The 20,377-nt window shown below is 50.3% G+C and overlaps 6 protein-coding genes across 6 annotated transcripts; 4 read left to right on the top strand and 2 right to left on the bottom strand.

Annotated features, from left to right (window-relative positions):
• Positions 1-25: 25 nt before the first annotated feature.
• Positions 26-2,574, top strand: M438DRAFT_344936 (uncharacterized protein). Its single transcript, XM_029905332.1, has 2 exons — positions 26-391; positions 450-2,574. The coding sequence occupies exons 1-2, from the start codon at positions 119-121 to the stop codon at positions 2,352-2,354; spliced, it is 2,178 nt and encodes a 725-aa protein (XP_029761838.1). The 5' UTR covers positions 26-118; the 3' UTR covers positions 2,355-2,574.
• Positions 2,575-3,233: 659 nt separating this feature from the next.
• M438DRAFT_295437 (flavohemo protein) lies at positions 3,234-4,857 on the top strand. Its single transcript, XM_029901876.1, has 2 exons — positions 3,234-3,749; positions 3,809-4,857. The coding sequence occupies exons 1-2, from the start codon at positions 3,351-3,353 to the stop codon at positions 4,640-4,642; spliced, it is 1,233 nt and encodes a 410-aa protein (XP_029761837.1). The 5' UTR covers positions 3,234-3,350; the 3' UTR covers positions 4,643-4,857.
• Positions 4,858-11,477: 6,620 nt separating this feature from the next.
• Positions 11,478-12,032, bottom strand: M438DRAFT_271813 (uncharacterized protein; the record flags this gene model as incomplete). The annotated part of the gene is made up of 1 exon (XM_029900507.1): positions 11,478-12,032. A coding segment is annotated over one exon (555 nt), but the record flags the coding sequence as incomplete, so codon positions are not given.
• Positions 12,033-13,425: 1,393 nt separating this feature from the next.
• M438DRAFT_354692 (uncharacterized protein) lies at positions 13,426-15,146 on the top strand (the record flags this gene model as incomplete). The annotated part of the gene is made up of 4 exons (XM_029906968.1): positions 13,426-14,127; positions 14,336-14,442; positions 14,521-14,577; positions 14,642-15,146. 4 exons carry the CDS (start codon positions 13,426-13,428, stop codon positions 15,144-15,146), a joined length of 1,371 nt encoding a protein of 456 aa, XP_029761835.1.
• Positions 15,147-16,632: 1,486 nt separating this feature from the next.
• Positions 16,633-18,366, top strand: M438DRAFT_199225 (uncharacterized protein). Its single transcript, XM_029899327.1, has one exon. The coding sequence runs from the start codon at positions 17,026-17,028 to the stop codon at positions 18,178-18,180; it is 1,155 nt and encodes a 384-aa protein (XP_029761834.1). The 5' UTR covers positions 16,633-17,025; the 3' UTR covers positions 18,181-18,366.
• Positions 18,367-19,399, bottom strand: M438DRAFT_199224 (uncharacterized protein). Its single transcript, XM_029899326.1, has one exon. It carries the CDS (start codon positions 19,267-19,269, stop codon positions 18,553-18,555), a length of 717 nt encoding a protein of 238 aa, XP_029761833.1. The 5' UTR covers positions 19,270-19,399; the 3' UTR covers positions 18,367-18,552.
• Between the last annotated feature and the right edge of the window lie 978 nt (positions 19,400-20,377).

The raw sequence follows: 20,377 nt of genomic DNA, 5'->3' as shown, positions 1-20,377 counted from the left end.
CAGGTCAAAACCGAACTCTGAGTCACGGCGAAACCGGGAGTATTATACTACTAAGGTATCGACCCTGTGCGGCATCGGAGTTCCTACCTGCAACTCGTCCGTACTCATTCGCGTAATCATGGCATGGCCAGGCAGTGCCGACTTCTCGGGTCTCCAACAGTCACCGACATCGACACCATTCGGCGGAGACGTGCCGCCGTCCCTGCAGCAGGTCCAACAGCAGCAGCAGCAGCAACAGCTCACGCCCACATCCTCGTCGACAGCAGGACCACCACGTAAGAGGAAGAAGAGCGAGATACAGGATGATCAGAGCCCTCAGGCAGACGCGTCAGGCGGACTGGCAAAGGCGCATCCGGTGAAGAGAGCCTGCAACCAGTGTCGACAGCAAAAGGTCAGACTCTGCACGCGACGAGAACGCGTCTGGGGTGAGATGCTGACGAGAAGAGCAGCTACGATGCAACATCCAGACAGAACCAGAGTTCCAGCCATGCGGCCGATGCATCAAGCACAACCTGACGTGCGCCATCGATCCTGGCTTTAAGAGGCAGGAAAAGCGACAGAGACATGCCGAGATGGAACGCGAACTCGAGTCGCTCAAGGCCGAGAATGCGAACTTGCGCATGGGAATGGCAAGAGGAGGCTTGTCCAACACGGCAGACCCTCTCCAACCGCCGACTTTCCCTCCTCAACCACCCTACGTGAACCCGAACAATCCCTTCCCCGGTCCGAATGAAGCTGCCGCCTCGCGTTCCCTGCTCGACCTGGCCCAAGGCATCGACTACCCGACACGAGAGCCGACACTCCACACGCTTGGAAGAGTGACATTGAGCGAGAACGAGGTCATGGACCTTGTCGGAATCTACTTTGCACGCTACCACCCATACCTGCCTCTGCTGTCTCCCGACACGCCATACACGGCCTTCTTCTCCATGTCTCCTCTGCTGCATTGGACCATTCTTACAATCGCCATGCGCCGATATGACGGTCGCCCTGGCCTATTGCAAGAACTCCGCCAGTCATTCACCGACCTGATGTGGACCACCATCGCCTCAGTCCCGCAGTCGTACCACGTCGTCAAGGCTCTAGTTCTCATTTGCACATGGCCCATGCCTAGCAGCTCGACATCACACGATCCGAGCATGATGCTTTGTGGAACTATGGTCCAGCTTGCCATGCAGTTCGGCTTGCACCGTCCTTCGCACGCTCAAGACTTTTCTCGCAACAGAATTGAGCTTCGAGATGAGGACATCCAAGATCGCATGCACACTTGGGTTGCTTGCAATTTGATTGCTCAAAACACTTCAACTGGGTACGGCATGCCTCAAATCTCTCGCTGGAATTGGTACACTCACGGCCTCCACCTCGATCGCATCTCCGGTGCTTTCCGCAACCGCATTCAGATTGAAAGATTCGTTGATAAGGTCACTCGCACTCTGTACATTATGCAACGGGACGAGTTCGTTGGTGGTGACGAAGCTCATCGTTCTCTTCTTATCGATACTCTCGGAAGAGAGTACGAGGAGCTCGAAACCTCGATCCGCGCAAACCACGCCTCACACGTTGATCTACTTCATGCTCAGATCGCTGCTCTCCATCTGCGCCTAACAGCATTCTTTGGCTCCCCTTCAGCGCCGACATACAAGTCTGATCTCTCAGCGTTGTACATTGCTGCTTCAACATTGCTCAAATCATTCTTGGCACTACCACCCAATGTTGGTGTGCATACTCCTGGCGGCGAACATCTGTCTGGTCCCTACCAATGCTTTGCTACAAATTACATGATGCAGATGGTCTTGGCAGCAGGCTTCACTCTCATGAAGTTGCTGAACTCCTTCTTCTCCAACAAAGTTGATGTCACCAGCGGTAGAAACTTGTTCCTTCAAACTGTAGCCGCTCTCCGCAACATCTCGGTTGTACCTAACGACTTGCCTCAACGTTTGGCTGAAGTCCTCGCCCAACTTTGGCAAGCAAACGGTGGAGGCTCTACCAACAAGCTCTTCCCCGACTCGCCAAACTTCATCTCAGATCCGGAACACTCTCTCCAACTCAAGGTGCGCTGTCGCATGAGTATGAGTTTGCTCTACGACAGTGTGTGGCGCTGGAAAGACCACGTTGGTGCTGGAGCTTCTAAGAACCTCGACCGTGCTATCCAACATCCTACCATTCCTACTGCTATCCCCAACAACGACACCAGTGATGCCCTTCCGCCATCCACAATGGCTCCTGATCAAGACTTGACCTTGAGCGGACTGGAGAACTGGGAGAATCTCAACTTCGCAGCTAATGCGCCGTTTGATTCGTTGGGTTGGGCATTGGATGGTTTCCTGGACATGCCCGAAGGCTTCATGGCATAAAAAAAGGAGTGTTAATGTTAAGGTATCGGACGGGGTTTTGCTTCTTGAACATAGGCGTTTTGCGCAGCGATGGGTGGCTTATTCTTTGTTTCTTGCTTCAACAGCTTTTCATGGAAATTGAAGTTTTTGATGGACGGGGTTTAGCTAGATGAATGATGGGAAAGGACGAAAAGAGAGCGACACAACAGATGAATTCACGATCAACTTTTGACATTCCGAGTCTATCCGATTTTTTCCAGTCTCAACTCATGTGTCTCGCTTGAGTGTTCTGTATACACCGGAGAAGTTGAATTCTCTCGTACGCAAAAGGATGGAATTGGAAACACCAGTGCGCTCGGATGTTTTGTTTGTGTTCTTGGTATGCTCACCTGACGAGGCGTTTTTCTTCGTCGTCGGGTGTTGGGCGTTTTTTGGAGCTTCTCCGCGGACGCCTCAAGCGGAAGTGTATCTTTCTATCAACGACAACTCTATCATCGCAAACAAAATTCTTCAGGATATCGATGGCAAGTATGCAACTATTGCGCTGCGTAGTGATGCTATTTGATCAAGCTTCAAGCATGCAGAAAGAATAAGAAAACATGCAGCTGAAGGTTGCACACCAGCCCCTCGGAAAAGCAGTCACGACGCTCGGGTGACGTTTTTCAGCTTTTCGGCGAGCTCAGGGAAAGACGAACAATTCTCACGTCACGCTTGATGTTTTCCTACCCTTGATGACCAAAGCGCAAATTGCCAATGGTCTCTTGTGGCTCGACTCGAGGTAACAGAAGGCATACAAGCTTGCTGTGACTCTGCATACAGGGCAGTATGTAGGGTTATTGCGGATGCTGCGGCGGTCCGCGTAACCCGTGTGATGTTTCTGTCCTGCTATATATGTGCTATCAAAGCTGAGCAGGTAGGTTGTGTTTTTTTGTTTTTCTTATCAGTAAAGCTTCTTGATCTCTTTCTACTTCAACAACGCTTGCACTACACCAAGACGATAAGCAACAGACTATCATCATGTCGTTGACACCAGACCAAGTCAAACTCATCAAAGCAACCGTGCCAGTGCTAAAAGAACATGGCAACACAATAACCTCCCACTTCTACCAGCTCATGCTTGAGGAAAACCCCTCTCTCAACAGCGTCTTCAATCAAACACATCAGAAAACCGGTCATCAGGCTGGAGCTCTGGCTGGAAGTCTATACGCTTACGCATCGCATATCGATGGTTTAGGCGTTCTTGCTCCCGCTGTGGAGAAGATTTGCCATAAACATGCGAGTATGTATGTTCAACCTGAGCATTATGATGTTGTGGGAACGTATCTGTTGAGAGCGATGGGAGATGTACTGGGAGCGGCATTGACGCCGGATATCTTGGAGGCTTGGGGAGTGGCGTATTGGCAATTGGCGAATATTGTAAGACATCTACTCCTATCCTCCTCCGCTTCAAGTATGGTTACTAATAGGAGACACAGATGATCAAGCAAGAAGACACCCTCTACAAGTCCGCCGGCCCTTGGACATCCTGGCGCGACTTTCGCATTTCCAAGAAGGTGCCAGAGTCCGAGGAAATCACTTCCTTCTATCTCTCCCCTGTTGACGGAAAACCATTGCCTTCTTATTTGCCTGGCCAATACATCAGTGTCGCCACCTCCGTGCCATCTCTCCATCACGATCAAAATCGTCAATACTCTCTCTCCGGCGCACCTTCCTCTCAACACTATCGCATAAGTGTAAAGCGCGAATCCGCAGTCCAAAAGGGCGATCTCACACATCCGGCCTATATCTCCAATATCCTTCACGGAGAAAAGCAAGAAGGAGATATCTTGCAAGTATCCCATCCCTATGGTGAATTCTTCGCCGACCCCAAGAATACTGGCAAAGGAGCTCTGGTGTTGATTTCCGCCGGCGTGGGCATTACACCCATGATCTCCATCTTGGATACATTTACACAGGAGAATTCTGATCGACGTATTTCTTTCATCCACGCGACTAGATCTTCTGGTGTCCAGGCTTTCGGCCCTCATGTCGACGATATCACTTCTTCTCACTCCAATGTCTCTGCAACAATCTTCAATAAACTGCCTGCAGAGGGAGCTAAGCAAGGTGTTGATTTCGACTTTGCTACACGTATGGATTTGGATGTTTTGGAAAAGAAAAAAGATCTGTGCTTGCAGGACAAGGAAGCATGTTATTATATCTGCGGCCCTAGCGGCTTTATGACGGATATGGGAGATAAGCTCAAGAGCTTCGGTGTTGAAGATGCAAGGATAAAGTTGGAGATTTTCGGAACGGGAAATATGTCTTGATATTTCGCTGGTGGACGGGAAAGATGTATCTCTACTCATGGCATTGTCGGTGTTGAATGTGTTTGTGCGTTCTCATGGCGTTTGTTTTTGGTGTTTGGTGGAGGCTTGCGATGAGGTATTTGATAAGTTGCATGCAGAAGAAGAGGTATCCAAACCTCCCCCATGGTCTTCTTCTCTACTCTTCTTTCTTTACCAAAACATGCTTTCCCCGGCCCAGGGCGAACCAACGTTACCTGTCGACTTACTGCGGCTGCGACTTTGCTTCTTCTCCTACGTTCTTGTCAAGGTACTCGGATAGACGTCTCGGGTCGACGTTGGAGACGAGCCTGGTGGGTAGCCTCGTATCGAAATGGAGCTTAGATACCGAATGCACATCTCTCACATAATGTGTTCTGAGGAACACAAACGTCAAATTGCAAGATGGATTTCGGAATTCTGTGAATGTCTATTAAGAGGGTATAGATGCTTGACTTTTTACTATCGACACCAGTTGTGCATTCTAGCAGTCGTCTTTAACAGCTACGATTGCTAAAACAAACGTTGTGGTTTTCGGGAAACCTTTGTGTGAGGTTTTCAAACTTCTTGATTTCGCTTCGGATTTTTTGTGCCGAAGATGTTCCAGCATTTTTAGCGATACGCGCAGGAGAGGTGTGTTCTGTTATGGTATAGACTCATTTTCGGCACGAAGCCATCTTGAAAAGTGTTTTCTTCAATATCATCACCACTACTGGCTTTATGGACTTCATAGTCCGGATATGTCCATCAATTATCTTGGAAAGGCACGCTATATAAAAACATTGGCCAAAATCAAGTCGCATCACCTCGCTATCGCCCTTCCAAACCCAAAAATGCTTGTTACACCTCCCACCCTGTCCTCCAACGCCCAGCCCGCACGAGCCCCATCAGCCCTTCCCGCCCGGCGCACTTCTCTCCGCCCAACGCAGCCAGCCAGTCAGCCCTATCAAAACGCACGTCCCCCCAGCGCAAAAACAAAATCTCTTTCCACCACCAAACCTTGCATACCCTTCGCAAAACAAAAGATATTCGATCGCATTGCAGTTGTGTAGGAATAGCCGAAGGCGGGGCTCGAACCCGCGACCTTGAGGTTATGGTTATCGTGAATGATAAGAGCCACACGCTCTACCGATTGAGCTACCCCGGCAGGTCTGATGATCGTAGTCCACTTGGTGAACTGGCGCTGATTGCGATTGATGGAAGGCAGTGTGGGTGGGTAGGTATATGAAACTTGTGGTGTGGGTGAGTAAAAGATGGGCGAAGTTTCATTGGGAATGCCAGCGAGCGTCAATGGATTTGTTGGTGGATGTGTTGATCATGATGGGGGAATTGATTCTCATTGTCAGTCGATGTGGTGAAAGACCATACTACTCACTGTTGGTCTTGTTGCGAGGGAGTGACACTCATGTCAATTGATGTGTTCATGCAACTCACTGTTGACAGTGATTGTGGAATCAACATGAGCAGTCATAAGTTCAGTCCGTTTCACTTCTGCCAGGCTCATCCTGAAAGTGTCTCCGCCAATCTGGCGAACGAGAGCTGGCGATTCCGCCAGGTTTTGGCACAAGAGTAGCTCGTGTTGCTGGTTGGGTGCTTGAGTTGTACCTACCTCCCTTCCAGTACAGGACACTCAAAGAAAGACCACAGGTCCATGCATCGAGCAGCTTTCATCAATTAAAGACCATGATCGATCATGATATATTCTGCAGAACGATACCATAGTAGGGATGTGTTGGTGAGAGAGCGGTCTGCAAGGGAGGATCATCGACCTGTTGCTTTCCCTTGAACAGAACAGGGGTATCAGTGCTGTTGCAAAGCTGTGACTCGCTCCTGCTCTTGAGATCGGATGCTTGCAGAGCAATACTCGGGGTTGTGGGATACGTATCTTGAGAAACTTCTTCTGCCTCCAATGATTCTTTCCATCGACAAAATGTAAGTAAGATGCGAGCCCCGTTTACACACATCTTCGAAACCCTTGCACACTGCATCCAGTAGAGCGGTGAAAGACGACGTTGAATAGAAACCATCATGCGTTGGTCTCGTAAGTAGCGATCGCCGAGTCCAAAAAGTCTGTTATAACTTCGAGAAACCTGTTATACCCCCCCAAGCCAACACACCACGCACGTATTTCGCAATCTTACGTACATAATCGCCGATTGTACCGGGTAAAGACGGCGGGCTCTACGTGTCTAGATGTACATACCCTGCATCACGGAGGCGGGCAGGCATCCCTTGGAGGATTCGACGGTTACTGAAGGAGCGTTCAGCTACTGGATCGTTTGTCTCGATCTTGAGCACAGTCCGTGTTGCAGTTTCGTGCTATCAATATGCAAGGTGAATTCGTGACTAGGATGAGTTTTCGGAGAGAGCGCGAAGGATTCTTTACTTGGAACTTGGAAGGTCATCTCTGCCCTGCAAGGCCGATAATGTGCGTGTCGAAATGCAGGAAGGGTTTTCAATCGGTGCGATTGTCCAGTGAGAGTACGAGGAATGCTATCTTTGAAAGGTTATCTCGATCTCTCCGGATGTACACCATGTACACAACAAAAGGCAAGATGATTTTACAATCGGTACAGCTGTCCAGTGAGAGCACGAAGCAGAGACTGCTCTCAGTGGACATTCAAATGATTCAATCAAATCAACAAATCTCCTTGCATTTTGATATGTAGTAGAGTCCACTAGTCTATGTATGAGAGACAAAATTTCGCCCCCGAGCAGGCACACCTCTCTGGCTTTCATCTTATCGGAATAGCAGGATATCACGCTGCATCTCGTCAAGGTTATGCTAAAGTAGTTGACACGAGTAGTCGGAGCTGGACTATTACTTTCGCGTTCGATACCCGAGAGTCGTACAGACCGACCTCGACGCGCAGACTAATTGGATGACATGGTACCGAACCACCAAATAAGGCGGTCGACTGCTGTTTGGTCGGTAGTAGTTGTCAGGTTTACTTCGACGTTGAGATCAAATATATACTTCGACGAAAGCAAATTTTTTGCACGTGCGGGCATATGATAGCTCAGACGCTGATTCCGAGAATGTAGAACAAGCTCCAAGTGATGACGATAGCATGTTATATATGTGATGGAAACGATGCTTCAAGTGACGATTTGATTATATAGCAATCACTGAACATAGTGATGGAGATATCGTTTTGGAGCAGAAAGCAAGGGAACGCAAGAATAAACCCGCGTAGCTTTTGTTGTTTGTTACGTTCTGGAATATCTGTCTCTCTCCGTGCACTCCCCGATCGTGACCAAGATGGCTTTATGCCTATAAAACTGCACAGTCTTTTTTGCAATCGATAGAGTGGTGGAGTGAGACTACAACTGAGCAATCGATCTCTATGAACAAAGCTTCAGTTCTTGAAACGATTGTGCATTTTTACAGCCGGTCAAACTCGTGCACTAGGAGGTCGAGAGAAGGACAAGAAAATATCGATCGCATCTTTTTCGCATTTCCGTAGACTGGGTGAATATTACATCTCTGATGGCCAGGACACTTACATACACAGCAGCTGCAAGAATGCAAAAGTGCTTTGGAAAGTAGAGCTACGTCCAAGAGGATGACGTGTACTGATCGCTCTGTGTGGACGTCCGGCCTCTTCTCAAAAGTATTGTGCATTTTGATAGGTGCATAGTTGCATGAATCTGCTGCTCGAGAGAGTAAAAAGTTTGGCATAAGGAGGAAGTTGAGCGCAGGCGACGGACACAGCTAGTTGGTGACCAAACTGTATAGGCTCTTCCATGACTTGGGATGCAATGGGCGACGCACACACGACTACATGAGAGCCAAAGGAATTAACCAATGATGTGGGCCCATGTTGAGCATCTTGCTTGCTTGAGTAATGTATGGGCATATGCCTCTTTCACTTCTTCACTCCGCCATCGACCGAGCGATGGAACAAGAACAAGCGTGAGATCGATCCAAAGTAGAGTGGTGGAAGCAACTTGCATAGCGGTGCGGATGCAGCGTTGATCGCACACACAAAGACTACTCAAAGCTAGAGCGGAATATCGGCGTGGACGGTATCGTTCGAGGCATTTGGTCCGAGATCCCAGATTGTCGATTGTCAGGCAACAGTATGACAATACCGTGTCGATTGGCTTGATCATAGTGGCTGCTTCGATAGCTGTTATATCCAGACAATGATCGAGTGGTACAGGAGTCCTTCAATCGATGTTGTGCTCGAAACTCATCGAGGGATATGGTTTCTGGTCGATGGCGGAGCGCTGACGTCGAGAAAGTAAGCCTTGATTGTCTGAACCTAAATCCAACGAAATTCATGGTTATAGGTCTGGAGGCAGATCAACTCGCCTCACTTGCTTCTTCTCTTGCTCCGATGCACCAATCCAATGGTGTAAGGGATACCGAATCTGGATACAGAAAGCCTAGCTCAGAAAGGATAGGACAGCACAGCAGTTGGTGGTCCCTATGCACGGCAGCATTCAGATTGATCACATCGGGAGCGAAAGCGAAGATTTCAAGCTTGCTAGGTGAAGAGTTGTATCGAGGTTTTTCGAAAGGATTGTGTGATGAGAGGGCAGGTGCGGTGTGGCATGGCCGCATGGGCGGTCGGGGCTGGGCAAGACGAGCTGCGTCGCAATGCCGTGATCTTGATCCGGTCTTGAGATTCGAGGTAGGAAGCTTTGGGTTGACAGTTGCGACTCACGAAGGGTGGCTGTTGGATGTCACAGTTGGCGAAGCTCTAACCTAAAGACGGTTGAGGTCAGCAGTGGATCGGCCTGGCAGTGGGCCAGAGCTGCCAGACTATATTCCTCGGGCTCAGCATGTTTAGGTAAAGAACAAGAAGTTGTCTGACTCCAGGATCAAGTTGCCCAGTCTCTCGGCGAATGAGCTAACCAAAGCATGGTATGGCTCTCATCCCATCTGTCGAGATGGATACGAGTGCCGTTGGGCTCTTACGAGCATCAGGAGTTGCCTCAAGGTCGACGTGAGCTGTGTTCGTCGTGTTTCCTCTCTTTTTGACCTTTCTCTCCGCCTGCAAGGCTGAAGATGGTAAGAAACACCGTCCAACGGAGCCAAAACTTTTTTGGAAATGATCTAGCATGTGCCTGCGGGCAGAGACATGGCCTTGTGGTGACGCATGCCAGAATATAGTTGTGTAAATCACGACGCTACCAGTTCGCTTGGATGTTGCGTAAGACAGCCAGGATCGAGCCAGGCAAACATAGTTGCCAGCTGTTTGTCTCCTCTCCTAAGTAGCAAGGACTTGAGAGAATTCCCAGTCTACTTTCCCTCCTCAATTCCAAGCAAGTGATGCATGCGGCAATGAAAGTTCGCACTGGTGCATCGAGTTCGTCATGCCCAGCCGTGACAATGCCTCCGAGGACTTCAGCTAGTCTGACCATGCGACGGTAAAAGTCGATGTGATAATTGATATTCTACCGAGCGTGATCTGTCCGAGAAGCGCCCTGTGTCACGTCTGCCGCGTCGAAGTGCCCCATAGCCCCTTACTAGGTCTGAGACTTGAGCCAAGGTTTATCAGTCCGATCTTGAATGTGCGGTCTACAAGCGCAAACAGTTCCGCGTTCGAGAAATCCTACATAACGGTTGTCCCTCTGTCCAATGATATGGCCCGGATTGTTGTTCCTGTCTCCGAGGCTTGAGAGCTGGCAGCTTGCATGTCAGATGCATGTCCGTAAAGTTACAAACTCTTGAGCTTCAAAGACGTAGTCGGCGCAAACGAGTGACGACAGCGACAAGAGTGCAGAGCCGACTGAAAGTGTTTTCGATAGCAGCTTGTGTTAGGGGTTCAGTGATACGAGGATTGCCAGAACGAGGGCTTGTTTCAGGGCATGTTCGGTGCACATGCAGTCGAGTAAAGCTTCCGTTTAGCAGAGGATATAAGGTTACAGCGGCAGGTTCCAATGAGAGCCTAGACTGCAGCCAAATTAACAGAGTTCGCCAGAGGGTAAAATCGATTCGTCGTAATCCTATCGCAAACCAAGAAAGGTTCCAGACGACTGCCAAATGTCGGAAAGCGTGAGTTTGTCAACCATGCTTTCCGAAAACCATGTTCTTGCTGTGAGAGCCTCTTATCAGCCTCCAAAACTCCACAAGCCCTATGTTGTAACACTATCCAATCAGTCGGGTCTCACGTCCTATCGAATTGTTGGAAGCATAAATTGCTGGAGAGCGATGGCCAGGGATTCAGAGGTGACAATCAACCTTGCTTACAGTGATTCGCTGGCTCTAGCGCAAGATTCATCATCACGCCTTCTAGCGGTGAACATGTTCTGCTTTGCCAAGCTGTCTATCCTCTCAAAGATCTTCGACATGAATTTTCTGATAAAGTCCACAGACTTTGCTTCAGTGTCGGGGATAATGATGATAAAGACGATCCCCCTTCGATCAAGATACTGTGCCTCATTTCCTCGATCGGCACTATGCATGCTATTGATGTGTGACTTACGGTGGATACTGCTGATCTCTGTAGCGAGTCCTGAAGGATCAAATCTTAAGCATGGACTTGCTGCAGGGAGTAGTATATGGGCTTGGTATACGGTGTACGTCCGAAACCGTGGCCGAGATAACATTTGCGTTACGGAGTAGCTTGCACAAGATCTGGTGATTTCTGTCAGCAGATTGAGATGATGACCTCGACAATGCGCCTACACTTGACATGTACATAGCCGCAGGTGCCAGGGCGCAAGAGGTCCTAGCGATATCGCATGAACTACGACACGGTAGCTAATTAGCCAATTGACCGTGCCTGGACCCGTTCGATTAATCAAAAGTAAGCTTTCCTGGCCATGGTGATCCCATGGTCTCTGGGAGGAGCCGTCCGAGTCAGGGTCAGAACGTTCCGAAGACGACAAAGGAAGGAGCTCCCGCCGGAACCGCGCTGGTTGGTAGATGGGAAAAAGACGTTCCCCTTAGCTGCCGAGGCAGAAAACGGCCACGACGACGCGCGCGGAGAAGCACCCGAATACCATACTTGCAGGATTGTCGACGATCTTTTTGGACATGCAGCACGGCAAGTGCCAGACACCTAATCTGAATTGCCACACTGTGGCGAGAAGGAAGTACCCTGTTGTGCCCAAGAAGTATTGGTAAAATGCAGTGTCTGAGAACAATTTCGGGGAGGTTTGTAGGTCGTAGTCGCGGCTGCCAAATTGGCTGGGCAAATCTCAAGCGAAAGAACGCCTCAAGTCGCCGAGTCGCGGGGGCCACGCGACTTGGGGCCTTCCCGTCCTGTTTCCTTTCGACTTCTCTGCCACGCGGTTGAACAGCCACATTACCACTCTTGACAGAAGTATCACGGGCCATATCCTGTTCCAGACTTAGCGACCTTCTCTGGTGACCTTGCATCTCCCAATTCGATCCGTCAATTACCAGCATGGCGCCATCCTGAACGCCATTGGCTCATAGATCTTCCCGCTCCGGTCACGGTGCGACAAACAAGGGATCTCTTTCGGTGTATCTGCATAATCGTCGATGCTGTTCCACCTATCTCTCGGTCTCTGTCACGCCGAACAATGGCAAGTAACTGCCGGTGTCTGGCAAGTGTAGGCCGGCGAGAAACCCTACTAGAAACAGCATGCCGCCCCTCTGATTTCATGCGATCCGCAATCAGCGATGACGGGGTCTAAGGCTGGCAAGTTTTGCTACGGAATACATGTCAATCATCCAAATCATGAAAAATCCGTCGTGTGCATGAATAGAGGCATGTTCATCTTTCTATTCTTGCATCGCCAATTCACAGCCACACTCGCTTCCCGAGCTTCTTCACGACAACCTGGGCTGGGTTGGTCGTGTTCTCGAAAGAGAAGGTGACGGTCCTCGTGCGGAAGCACAACCGAGCCGCCAAGTTGCGTGGCTCAGTCACAAAGCCCCCGTTGTGCTCTTGTTTCACGTTTCCACCATCCCAGCCAGCCAGGCATGATTCTCGCAGCGGGCATGTCATGCCGAGTATAGCAGAAAGTCAAAATTTCCCTAGCAATTGGCACCGGTTCAGGGCAAAATAGTGCATGGTCGAAAGAGAAGCGAAAGCGGCGCCTGGCCTACTCGAGTAAAGGGACTTGCCGTTCCAGTAAACGTCAAACGAAGCAATCTTTCGGCACCCACCTGATGATGCATGGTTCCTCGGTATCAGCTTGGGAGCCATGTCTCCTACTTTCTTGCGTCAACCAATCCGCTTCCCTAAACTCTCTTCCCCTTCCCCAATATATATGATCCACGATTGTGGCAATCACAGCATCGCTTAGCCTTATTGGGTCGCATCAATTCCGGGCAGCAAGTGTTAAGTTCGCATTCTTTCCCAGATAATACGGTGAATCGACTTCTCCTAGGGCCGGACAAGCATCCCGACAAGCCTTATAGTTTGACTCAACCTTATTCGCTCCTTACTGTACAGACCTGCCGACCTTACATCATCTAAGCGTGAGGCAAGAAATACCGACCGCCCCCTCCAATCGATATCCTGGCGCTCCTTCAGCCGCCCTCGAGGTCGAGAGAAGCTGGACCACGATCGATTGACCTCTACAACCTCAGCGGTTTATGCACCACCGCAACACTGGCGAATCCTTACGGCAACTACCCCTTCCAATATGGAAGGCCGGCGGAAGACGGAGAAGGTGACCAGGGACATAATCCGACCACAGGTGTTGTCTACGACCAACAATACCTAGATCATGGATATTCGACGTTGCCATCTTCCTATTATCCTCTGCCGGCGCAGCTCGATTATCACATATTGCCTGCACAACTGCAACATGCGATGATACCCCAGCAAAACCCCGGCATGACACATCCTAATCAAGAGAGAAACAGTATCGCCACCTCGATATCAAGTCAACTCAGTGGATCTACCCAGTACGACAGTTCCAGGAGACAGTCAGAATATGCCCATTCAGAACCATCCGCACGCAAGCGAAGCCGCGCCGAAGACTTTCAACAGGACACGCATGGATCTCCTACTTACAACGCCAACCTAACTCTTAATATCCCCGGCTTGATGGGTTCAGGTGGACAACGATCACAATCCCAGGCTTCTCCATACCAGTTCCGGGCTCCGCCGCTCCCTCCAACATCCTCCACAGACAGATCACCACAGAGCGATACGCAGCAGCTTCAGCTACAGCAACCATACAACCCAGAAAAGCCCTTGCAGACGACTCAACACCATCATCACCATCTGCCACCTCATTCTCCGACACTGAAACGAAGCAAGCACGGAGAGGAGGAAGAAGCATCATCCTTGAGTGATGTAGGTCCTCCAAGTATGGTTGGAAGAGAAGGGATGCCCGAGCCAGCACCCAGACCAAAGGGACCAAAACTCAAATTCACACGAGAGGATGACGCCCTACTGGTCAGGTTGAAAGAAACGAAGAATTTGACCTGGAAGCAAATCGCCGAGTTTTTCCCAGGTCGCAGCGCAGGCACCCTGCAAGTCAGATATTGCACGAAGCTCAAGGCGAAGACTACGCTGTGGAACGATGATATGGTAAGTCGAGCTTTCATTCGTTTTAATCTACATTTAACATTCTTCTGGATGGCTCAGGACCTGAGACCGCCGTGTGGTAGAAGCGAAAGGTCCACAGGCTCGCCATGGAATCTTTTGTCTATCACATGGAGCACAGGGCCCCAACTGCTCGAGATGGCACTTTGAGAGTGTTACGAGACTACTTTTCTGGATTCTCACGCGGAAGTAGGGTTCCGTCGAGTGGGCCCACAGTCCACGACACATTGTGGACGGATCGCTCAACGGTCTGGATCCCACTGGAGTGATGGACCTGGAAACAACACCACAAGTTCCTTGGTTTGTCGCGAGTCACTCCTTGTGGATCGTGATGCCTCCTCACCCCTGTTGATCACCGACAAACACCAATTTCGATAGCACGGGATTCCTGACCAAGGAAGGACCGACCTCCGCACGCCGATCTTCAGTTTCGAGGTACTTGCTTTAGGTGCGCCCGGAAGTGCGTATCCTCCGAGACTGTTAACTGAGGAATCATCAGTACAATCGAGCGTTTCCAAGACTTTGTGAGATATTCACACACCTCGGACCATGATCAGCGAGGCAGTCTCACACTCCTAGTCAAGCGGACTATTCTTGGGGCACTTACCGAGCTTCCTGTCTACTTGTACCGCGATCTCGTACAACGATGGCATCGCACCACTAGTGACCATGCTTCGCGGACCCTGGTTCTATCACACGGACTTCTTGGATCGCATGATTGCACAGAACAAGCTTTACGATGCCCAGATGCTAACGTGTCAACTCAGATTCAACGTCTTCGCACAGCGATTCAAGATTACGACAACGACCGCTGGCGGTTCATTTCGAGTAAAGTCGGCAGTGGATTCTCGGCTGCAGCATGCAAAGCAAAGGCAGAAGAGATTGAGGCAGAGGATATGGAAGCGGAAGTTGGTGCAGAGTCGGGCTCGGAAGACGATCGACATAATACCTTTGGCCGTCAAGACATTGAAGAGGAGGACCAGAACGAAGGAGAAGAGCAATAACATGAGGAGGGGTGAGCAAGATGTTTGAGATTGGACACAAGAGATGGACACACATACCTTGACTCTTTGATCTGGACGAGCAGGTCCTGGGTCTTGCGCTATCGAGCCTCGAGGTGCCAGCATGTCGTAGCAGTGGCTATTCTCTGAGATGGTTGGTCGGCGATAGTCACTCCGCCCCGGATGAGGCAGCGCGCCGCCGAGCCAAACCTCGCCCGTCACAGTGCTGGAGAGAGGATGTCGTGTTGGTGCCAACTGGTGAACTGATCTGCGACCAGAGCCAATCATCCCGCCAAGCGCACTGGATGCTGAGAAGCTGCGTCAGTAATCAGCGGCGCGGGCCTCCGGAACTACTTACCGAGACCTATACCAGTGGTGAGGAGGCCATCAGGGTACTTCACTGCTTGGTTCGCCGACTTTCAGATGTTTGTAGATGACAGGACACAAAAAGAACCGCAGAGGCACAATAGTATCCGATCTGGCGAAGGTCACAAAGTCAATGTCCTCCGATAAATCAGCAATACCACATCTTCTCACTCACCGAATTATTCGCACTTTTCTTTTCTTTCCGCACAACTTGATGAGCACAGCCGTCATCTCTGAAAATCGTTGTCGATATTCCACTGTGCGCTCTAGTGCCTAGAATAAATCAAAACCATGCGTCGTGCAAGACTGACCTATCAAACTAACTCACTCTACCACCCATGTCTCTGGTACACCTCAAAACTCTCACGCCAATAACCTCAAGATCCCCCCCCCCCCCCCCCGATGACAGCAGCGTCTATTTTTGAGCCTCAAAACTATAAGACATATGCGTGAATTTAAGCTCCTCCCAACTTTTCTCGGGTGAGAATGGGCGACCAAGCAAACGGTGACAGGTCCCCCCCCGGGACGTGGGTTAGGTGTGTTTCTCCACCTGTTCCTGACGATCTCAAAGCCCTATCAAAGCTAGAAGCGAAAAAACACTGCAAGGGGGAAAAGAAAGTCAAGGCGCGAAAGGTTGGTGTGTGGCTGAGTAGGTGATTTGATGAGTCAACATTTTTTCTTCGTTTTGAGATGCATAAACCGGATCGGGAAGTGGAGGACGCGGGAGGGGGTTTGGCGGGGGAGGCTTGTGCGGGAGATCCGCGATAGATAAGATGTTAGGATGTGGGTACATGGGACGACGGCTGTGATTTGACAACATGTCTTGGTCAGGATTTATAACACATATTGGCGGGTTGTTTGACGGATGGAGTAGACGAGAGAAAAGCTGTGATTTGTTTGGGTATGGAAATGGGTGGTTTCTATGGACGGTGTCATAAGTACACGGGTTGCGATCTTTTGCGCCTCGCTAAAGACAAGGCTCTTGGTTGTCGATGATCTCGAGGCATGCCGCGAACAAGGACGTGACCGCATTGGTCTACCGCGGAATGGAGTTCGTGAACAAGATGTTGATGACACTGATGAGTGTCGCCGTATCCTCAAGAATCAATTATCCAAGCTGTTTGAGGTCGATCAGTTTCTTTCAGCTCGTGGCTGAGCAGACGATGGTGAAGACTGGTCGGTTGGGAGGACTTAATTGGACCGTTCAGGAAACTGGCCTATGGATATGGCATTCGATGAGCGTACTAACTCAGCGGCAGGCTGGCTGGCAGCCAGGACCAATGAACCGAGTGAGGGTGGAAGAGTTTTTCGCTGGCAACTTCCATTACAATTATGCTATGCGAGTCCAGTCAAAATAACAGTAGTGGGGGGAACGACATTGGGAAGGAGCTAACAAGGCTCGTGGCTGTACAGAGTCACCTGCTTGGCACCTGTTTAAAACTCGAACCTCGAGGTTTTCTTTCGTTTTCATCACCCAAGCAGCTACACAATCAGAATCTCCGCTTATTCCTACCTTATGCTCATCACTCTTATCTCTACACTCTACACTTACTCTACAACCATGGCACCTTGGAGCACTATCAACAAGCGTGGTCTGTCTGCAGTTGCTTTGCCTACGCCCAGCGCGTCCGCAGCTGCTTCGTCTATGCCAAATCCCTCGGCAGTCGGTGTGCCAACATGTCAAGTCAAGCCAAAGAGGACCTCAAGAAAGAGTAGAAAGCAGGCTCCAAGGAAGCGTACAAAGCAAGCTCCCAAAAAGGGTACAACGCAGGTTCCGAGGAAAAGTCCAAAAGAGCCAACCACTGCAAAGATGAACCTCCGCATCTCCAAGCTCAAGGAAGAAATTAGCAAGGCCGGTGGTCAGGTACCAAAACCTTCAGGTCTCTCAATTAGCAACGATTTCTTCTCGAAGGTCTCACTCCAAGGCTTTCCATCTACCTTGAGTCGCTCACACTGTGGTTACAATGCCGACGAGCGCGAGTTCATCTGGTGCGCCGCAGACGACTGGGATCGTGAACTCATCGCAGTATATCTCGGTCGCAACGAACAAGCAATCCGCCTCGAGCTGATGAAGATCAGGAGAAGGCTTGCTGCTCAGCGTCTTCTGGCGCAAAATGGAGCCTCTTCTTCGGTTCCGGCTGTGCCTACTAGTTCTGGTCTCCATCAGGGTGCCGCAGACTCGGCGTTGGCTGTCGCTGGTCCTTCTCACTCGAACACTGATGTAAGTGTCGACGGTCCTTCTGACCCAGACACTGATTCTGGATTGGATATGTCTTTCGATTCGACTACTGAGTGCGCACCAACTGGCTTCTCCGAGCGCAGTGTGGCCATATCTCCCAGCGGAAATATCACGGCTACTCCCCTGTTGCCTTCGCCTGGAACCTGGAGGGGCTTTACAAACGCCTTCGACAAGGACTTCTTCGGACAGTGCGCCCTGACGCCCGAGGACCAAAGAAGGCTGAGACGAGCAGAGGAAATTCATCACTCTCTACCGAAGGGCAAGGTTGTTTCATGGAGGCTGACTTCGGACTACGAACGGGGGCTGACTGCTTGGCAGATGCAAGATATGAGCAAAGGTCCTCTGAACATCTTGGCCGATGCTGCGGTTGCGCAAGGCTCTTCTGCTATTTCCAGGTCAGCTCCTCCTACCAGACCAGGACGCGGAAGATAGCAGCACGCTCTTGAAGTCATGGGTGTTATCTAAGGGAACTCGGCGTACGGAGTCTTGGGAAATGGTGGATGGAACATTCGGCGTTTGGCGTTTGGCGTTTGGCGTTCGTCTCTTGTGTTGTGCACGCTCTTTATTCTGTTCTCTCTTTTATTCCTTCTTCTGTTCCTTCTTTTGTTCCTTCTTCTATGCGCGGTCGTGGGCACTTGGCCTTGTAAAAATGAAAATAAAACCACTAAGTCGCCTGAACGCGCAGGAACATTTTCTGACAGTGCACATATCTGTGAGGTGGACGTGTTGTGCCAGGTTGGCAGATTCTAGTCTTGTGCGTCGGGCAGACGCGATGCACGAAACTTGTCAGGATGAGAATCGTCTTCAGTGAGAGCAGATGAGACAGTGACTCTCACTGGACGACTCGATCAGTCTTGTAGTATCGTGCCTCTTGACAGCGATGCTTCTCGACTTCGAAGACAGGCAACAGACTCGGCTTCGTTGTATTCTCCCGGACCACCATCCGCACTTGTCGAGCAGAGGGCGAAACTGGCTTTCTGTTGACGTGCCTAGGCGAGGGCTGAAGGAGAGGATCGATGGAGAAGGCATGATCGGAATGAAGGCGCCTCGGGTTGTTGGAGTGTGTGCGCGCAGTCCTGAGAGCGACGAAGTTTGTGGTGAGCTCCATGGCAGGAGGAGACAGAGAGTCGAAACAAGGCGGCGCGAACCGGCCAGCGGTGTTAATCTCTTTCGAGTAGCGGACAGAGAGATATGGTCAGGACATTGCGCATGCGTGCGTTTGGTTGTTGGTTCATTGCGGCGAGAGTTGCAAAGTATGACTGGCGATCGTGAAACCTGTAGATTCAGGGGCGCGTTTTGCCAAAGTGCAGCGGACCAAAGACAAAGATTTCTTGGCTGACGAGGGAATGCGCCGAGAGGTTTGCGAGTAGGCGCGTGATTGTGCTTTGTTGAGCCAGAGGGGATGAGCGACCAAGAGTGAAGAGCAAGGGCCGGGAAACAAGTCAACGCAAACAAGTCAAAGCCCTCTGGCGTCAAGACTTGAGAATCGCTCAGGTTCCCACAAGGCCACCAACTAGACATGTGTCTGGTTCCTCGAAAGGAATCGAGCGTGCTGTTACTCTATTGTCTTGACTCTGTAAGGAGATAGGCCTTGCAAGCAAGAATATGAGAGGGCGTAATGCTCTGACTAAGCCGAACTCGACTTTGGCAAAATGATTCGAGCTCCTGACGAAGCTCGAACTCGCACCCGTCCACCCACGTGAATAGAATACCGGAAGCAAGCGAACACATTTTTCGCGCTCGCTGCTGGACGAATATAGCTCAACACCACGCAATAACTTGATGCCGCTACCGTCTTGTAAAAACATACAAAGACATATCATTACCATGCAGTGCATCCAAAAAATAATGACCTTCGTTGGAGCAAAACTGAAGATCAGAACTCTCTTACTGCGTTTGTACTTAGGACTTCCTCCCCGTACTCCTATCTCGGCGCGTGTAAGATGGTTTTTGTATGAGCTGATTACCATTGCGCCACCCCGGGTTGAACGGGCTGGCCGAAAGTCCGTGGTAACTTCGCCGCTGAGAGGTCTCCAAAATATCATGAATATATACCCTGAAGCTTGTTGGAATGAAGACGCACTTGCTGGTTGCTCCTTCCTCCAGCATCCACCTATGCTCTCCAGACCTTCAGAGAAGCATTCAGTCGTCATCCTCGATGTGATGCTCGTTATTCTGATCCAGATCGATTGACAACATTTTCTCCTTGTCAGACTCTTTGATATGCGATGTGGATTTTCGTTTGTACAGCATCCAATTTTCTTTCAATGTTTCAACCGTACATCTGACGTCTGGTGCTTGCCATATCTCCAACCCTGTTCGAGCTTTCGGAGTGACTGTGTTGCGGACAGTACGACTCACGATGGGAGGCGCACCCGTGACCTTCCTGATGTTGCGTTTGCTTGATGTTCTGTGCCCGCTGTGCATAAACCGCGTTCGCACATGGCTCTGACTCAACAGCATAAAACTGCCCATCATCGGTCATACTTTCACCGCAAATAGACGTATAACCCCTTGAGTAGTGGTCATCGGGGTGTACTGCTCTTCGCTATGCATGTAATCCCCGTTCAGAGTCGATTGGTCTCCAGAAGAAGGATGGACTTGCGTGATGTGTTCAAATGCGGGAACG

Source organism: Aureobasidium pullulans (assembly GCF_000721785.1).
Source record: "Aureobasidium pullulans EXF-150 unplaced genomic scaffold scaffold_7, whole genome shotgun sequence".
In the NCBI taxonomy this organism is placed as follows: Eukaryota; Fungi; Ascomycota; class Dothideomycetes; order Dothideales; family Saccotheciaceae; genus Aureobasidium; species Aureobasidium pullulans.
This window is presented reverse-complemented; position numbering and strand designations above follow the sequence as displayed.

What these genes read in the sequence shown, in the direction of transcription:
- M438DRAFT_199224 (XM_029899326.1), bottom strand. Translation starts at nt 19,269, where the DNA reads ATGTCTAGTTGGTGGCCTTGTGGGAACCTGAGCGATTCTCAAGTCTTG.
- M438DRAFT_295437 (XM_029901876.1), top strand. Translation starts at nt 3,351, where the DNA reads ATGTCGTTGACACCAGACCAAGTCAAACTCATCAAAGCAACCGTGCCA. An exon ending in ATTGGCAATTGGCGAATATT is followed by an intron (nt 3,750 to 3,808) that starts GTAAGACATCTA and finishes TAGGAGACACAG; the next exon opens with ATGATCAAGCAAGAAGACAC.
- M438DRAFT_199225 (XM_029899327.1), top strand. Translation starts at nt 17,026, where the DNA reads ATGCTCATCACTCTTATCTCTACACTCTACACTTACTCTACAACCATG.
- M438DRAFT_344936 (XM_029905332.1), top strand. Translation starts at nt 119, where the DNA reads ATGGCATGGCCAGGCAGTGCCGACTTCTCGGGTCTCCAACAGTCACCG. An exon ending in ACCAGTGTCGACAGCAAAAG is followed by an intron (nt 392 to 449) that starts GTCAGACTCTGC and finishes CGAGAAGAGCAG; the next exon opens with CTACGATGCAACATCCAGAC.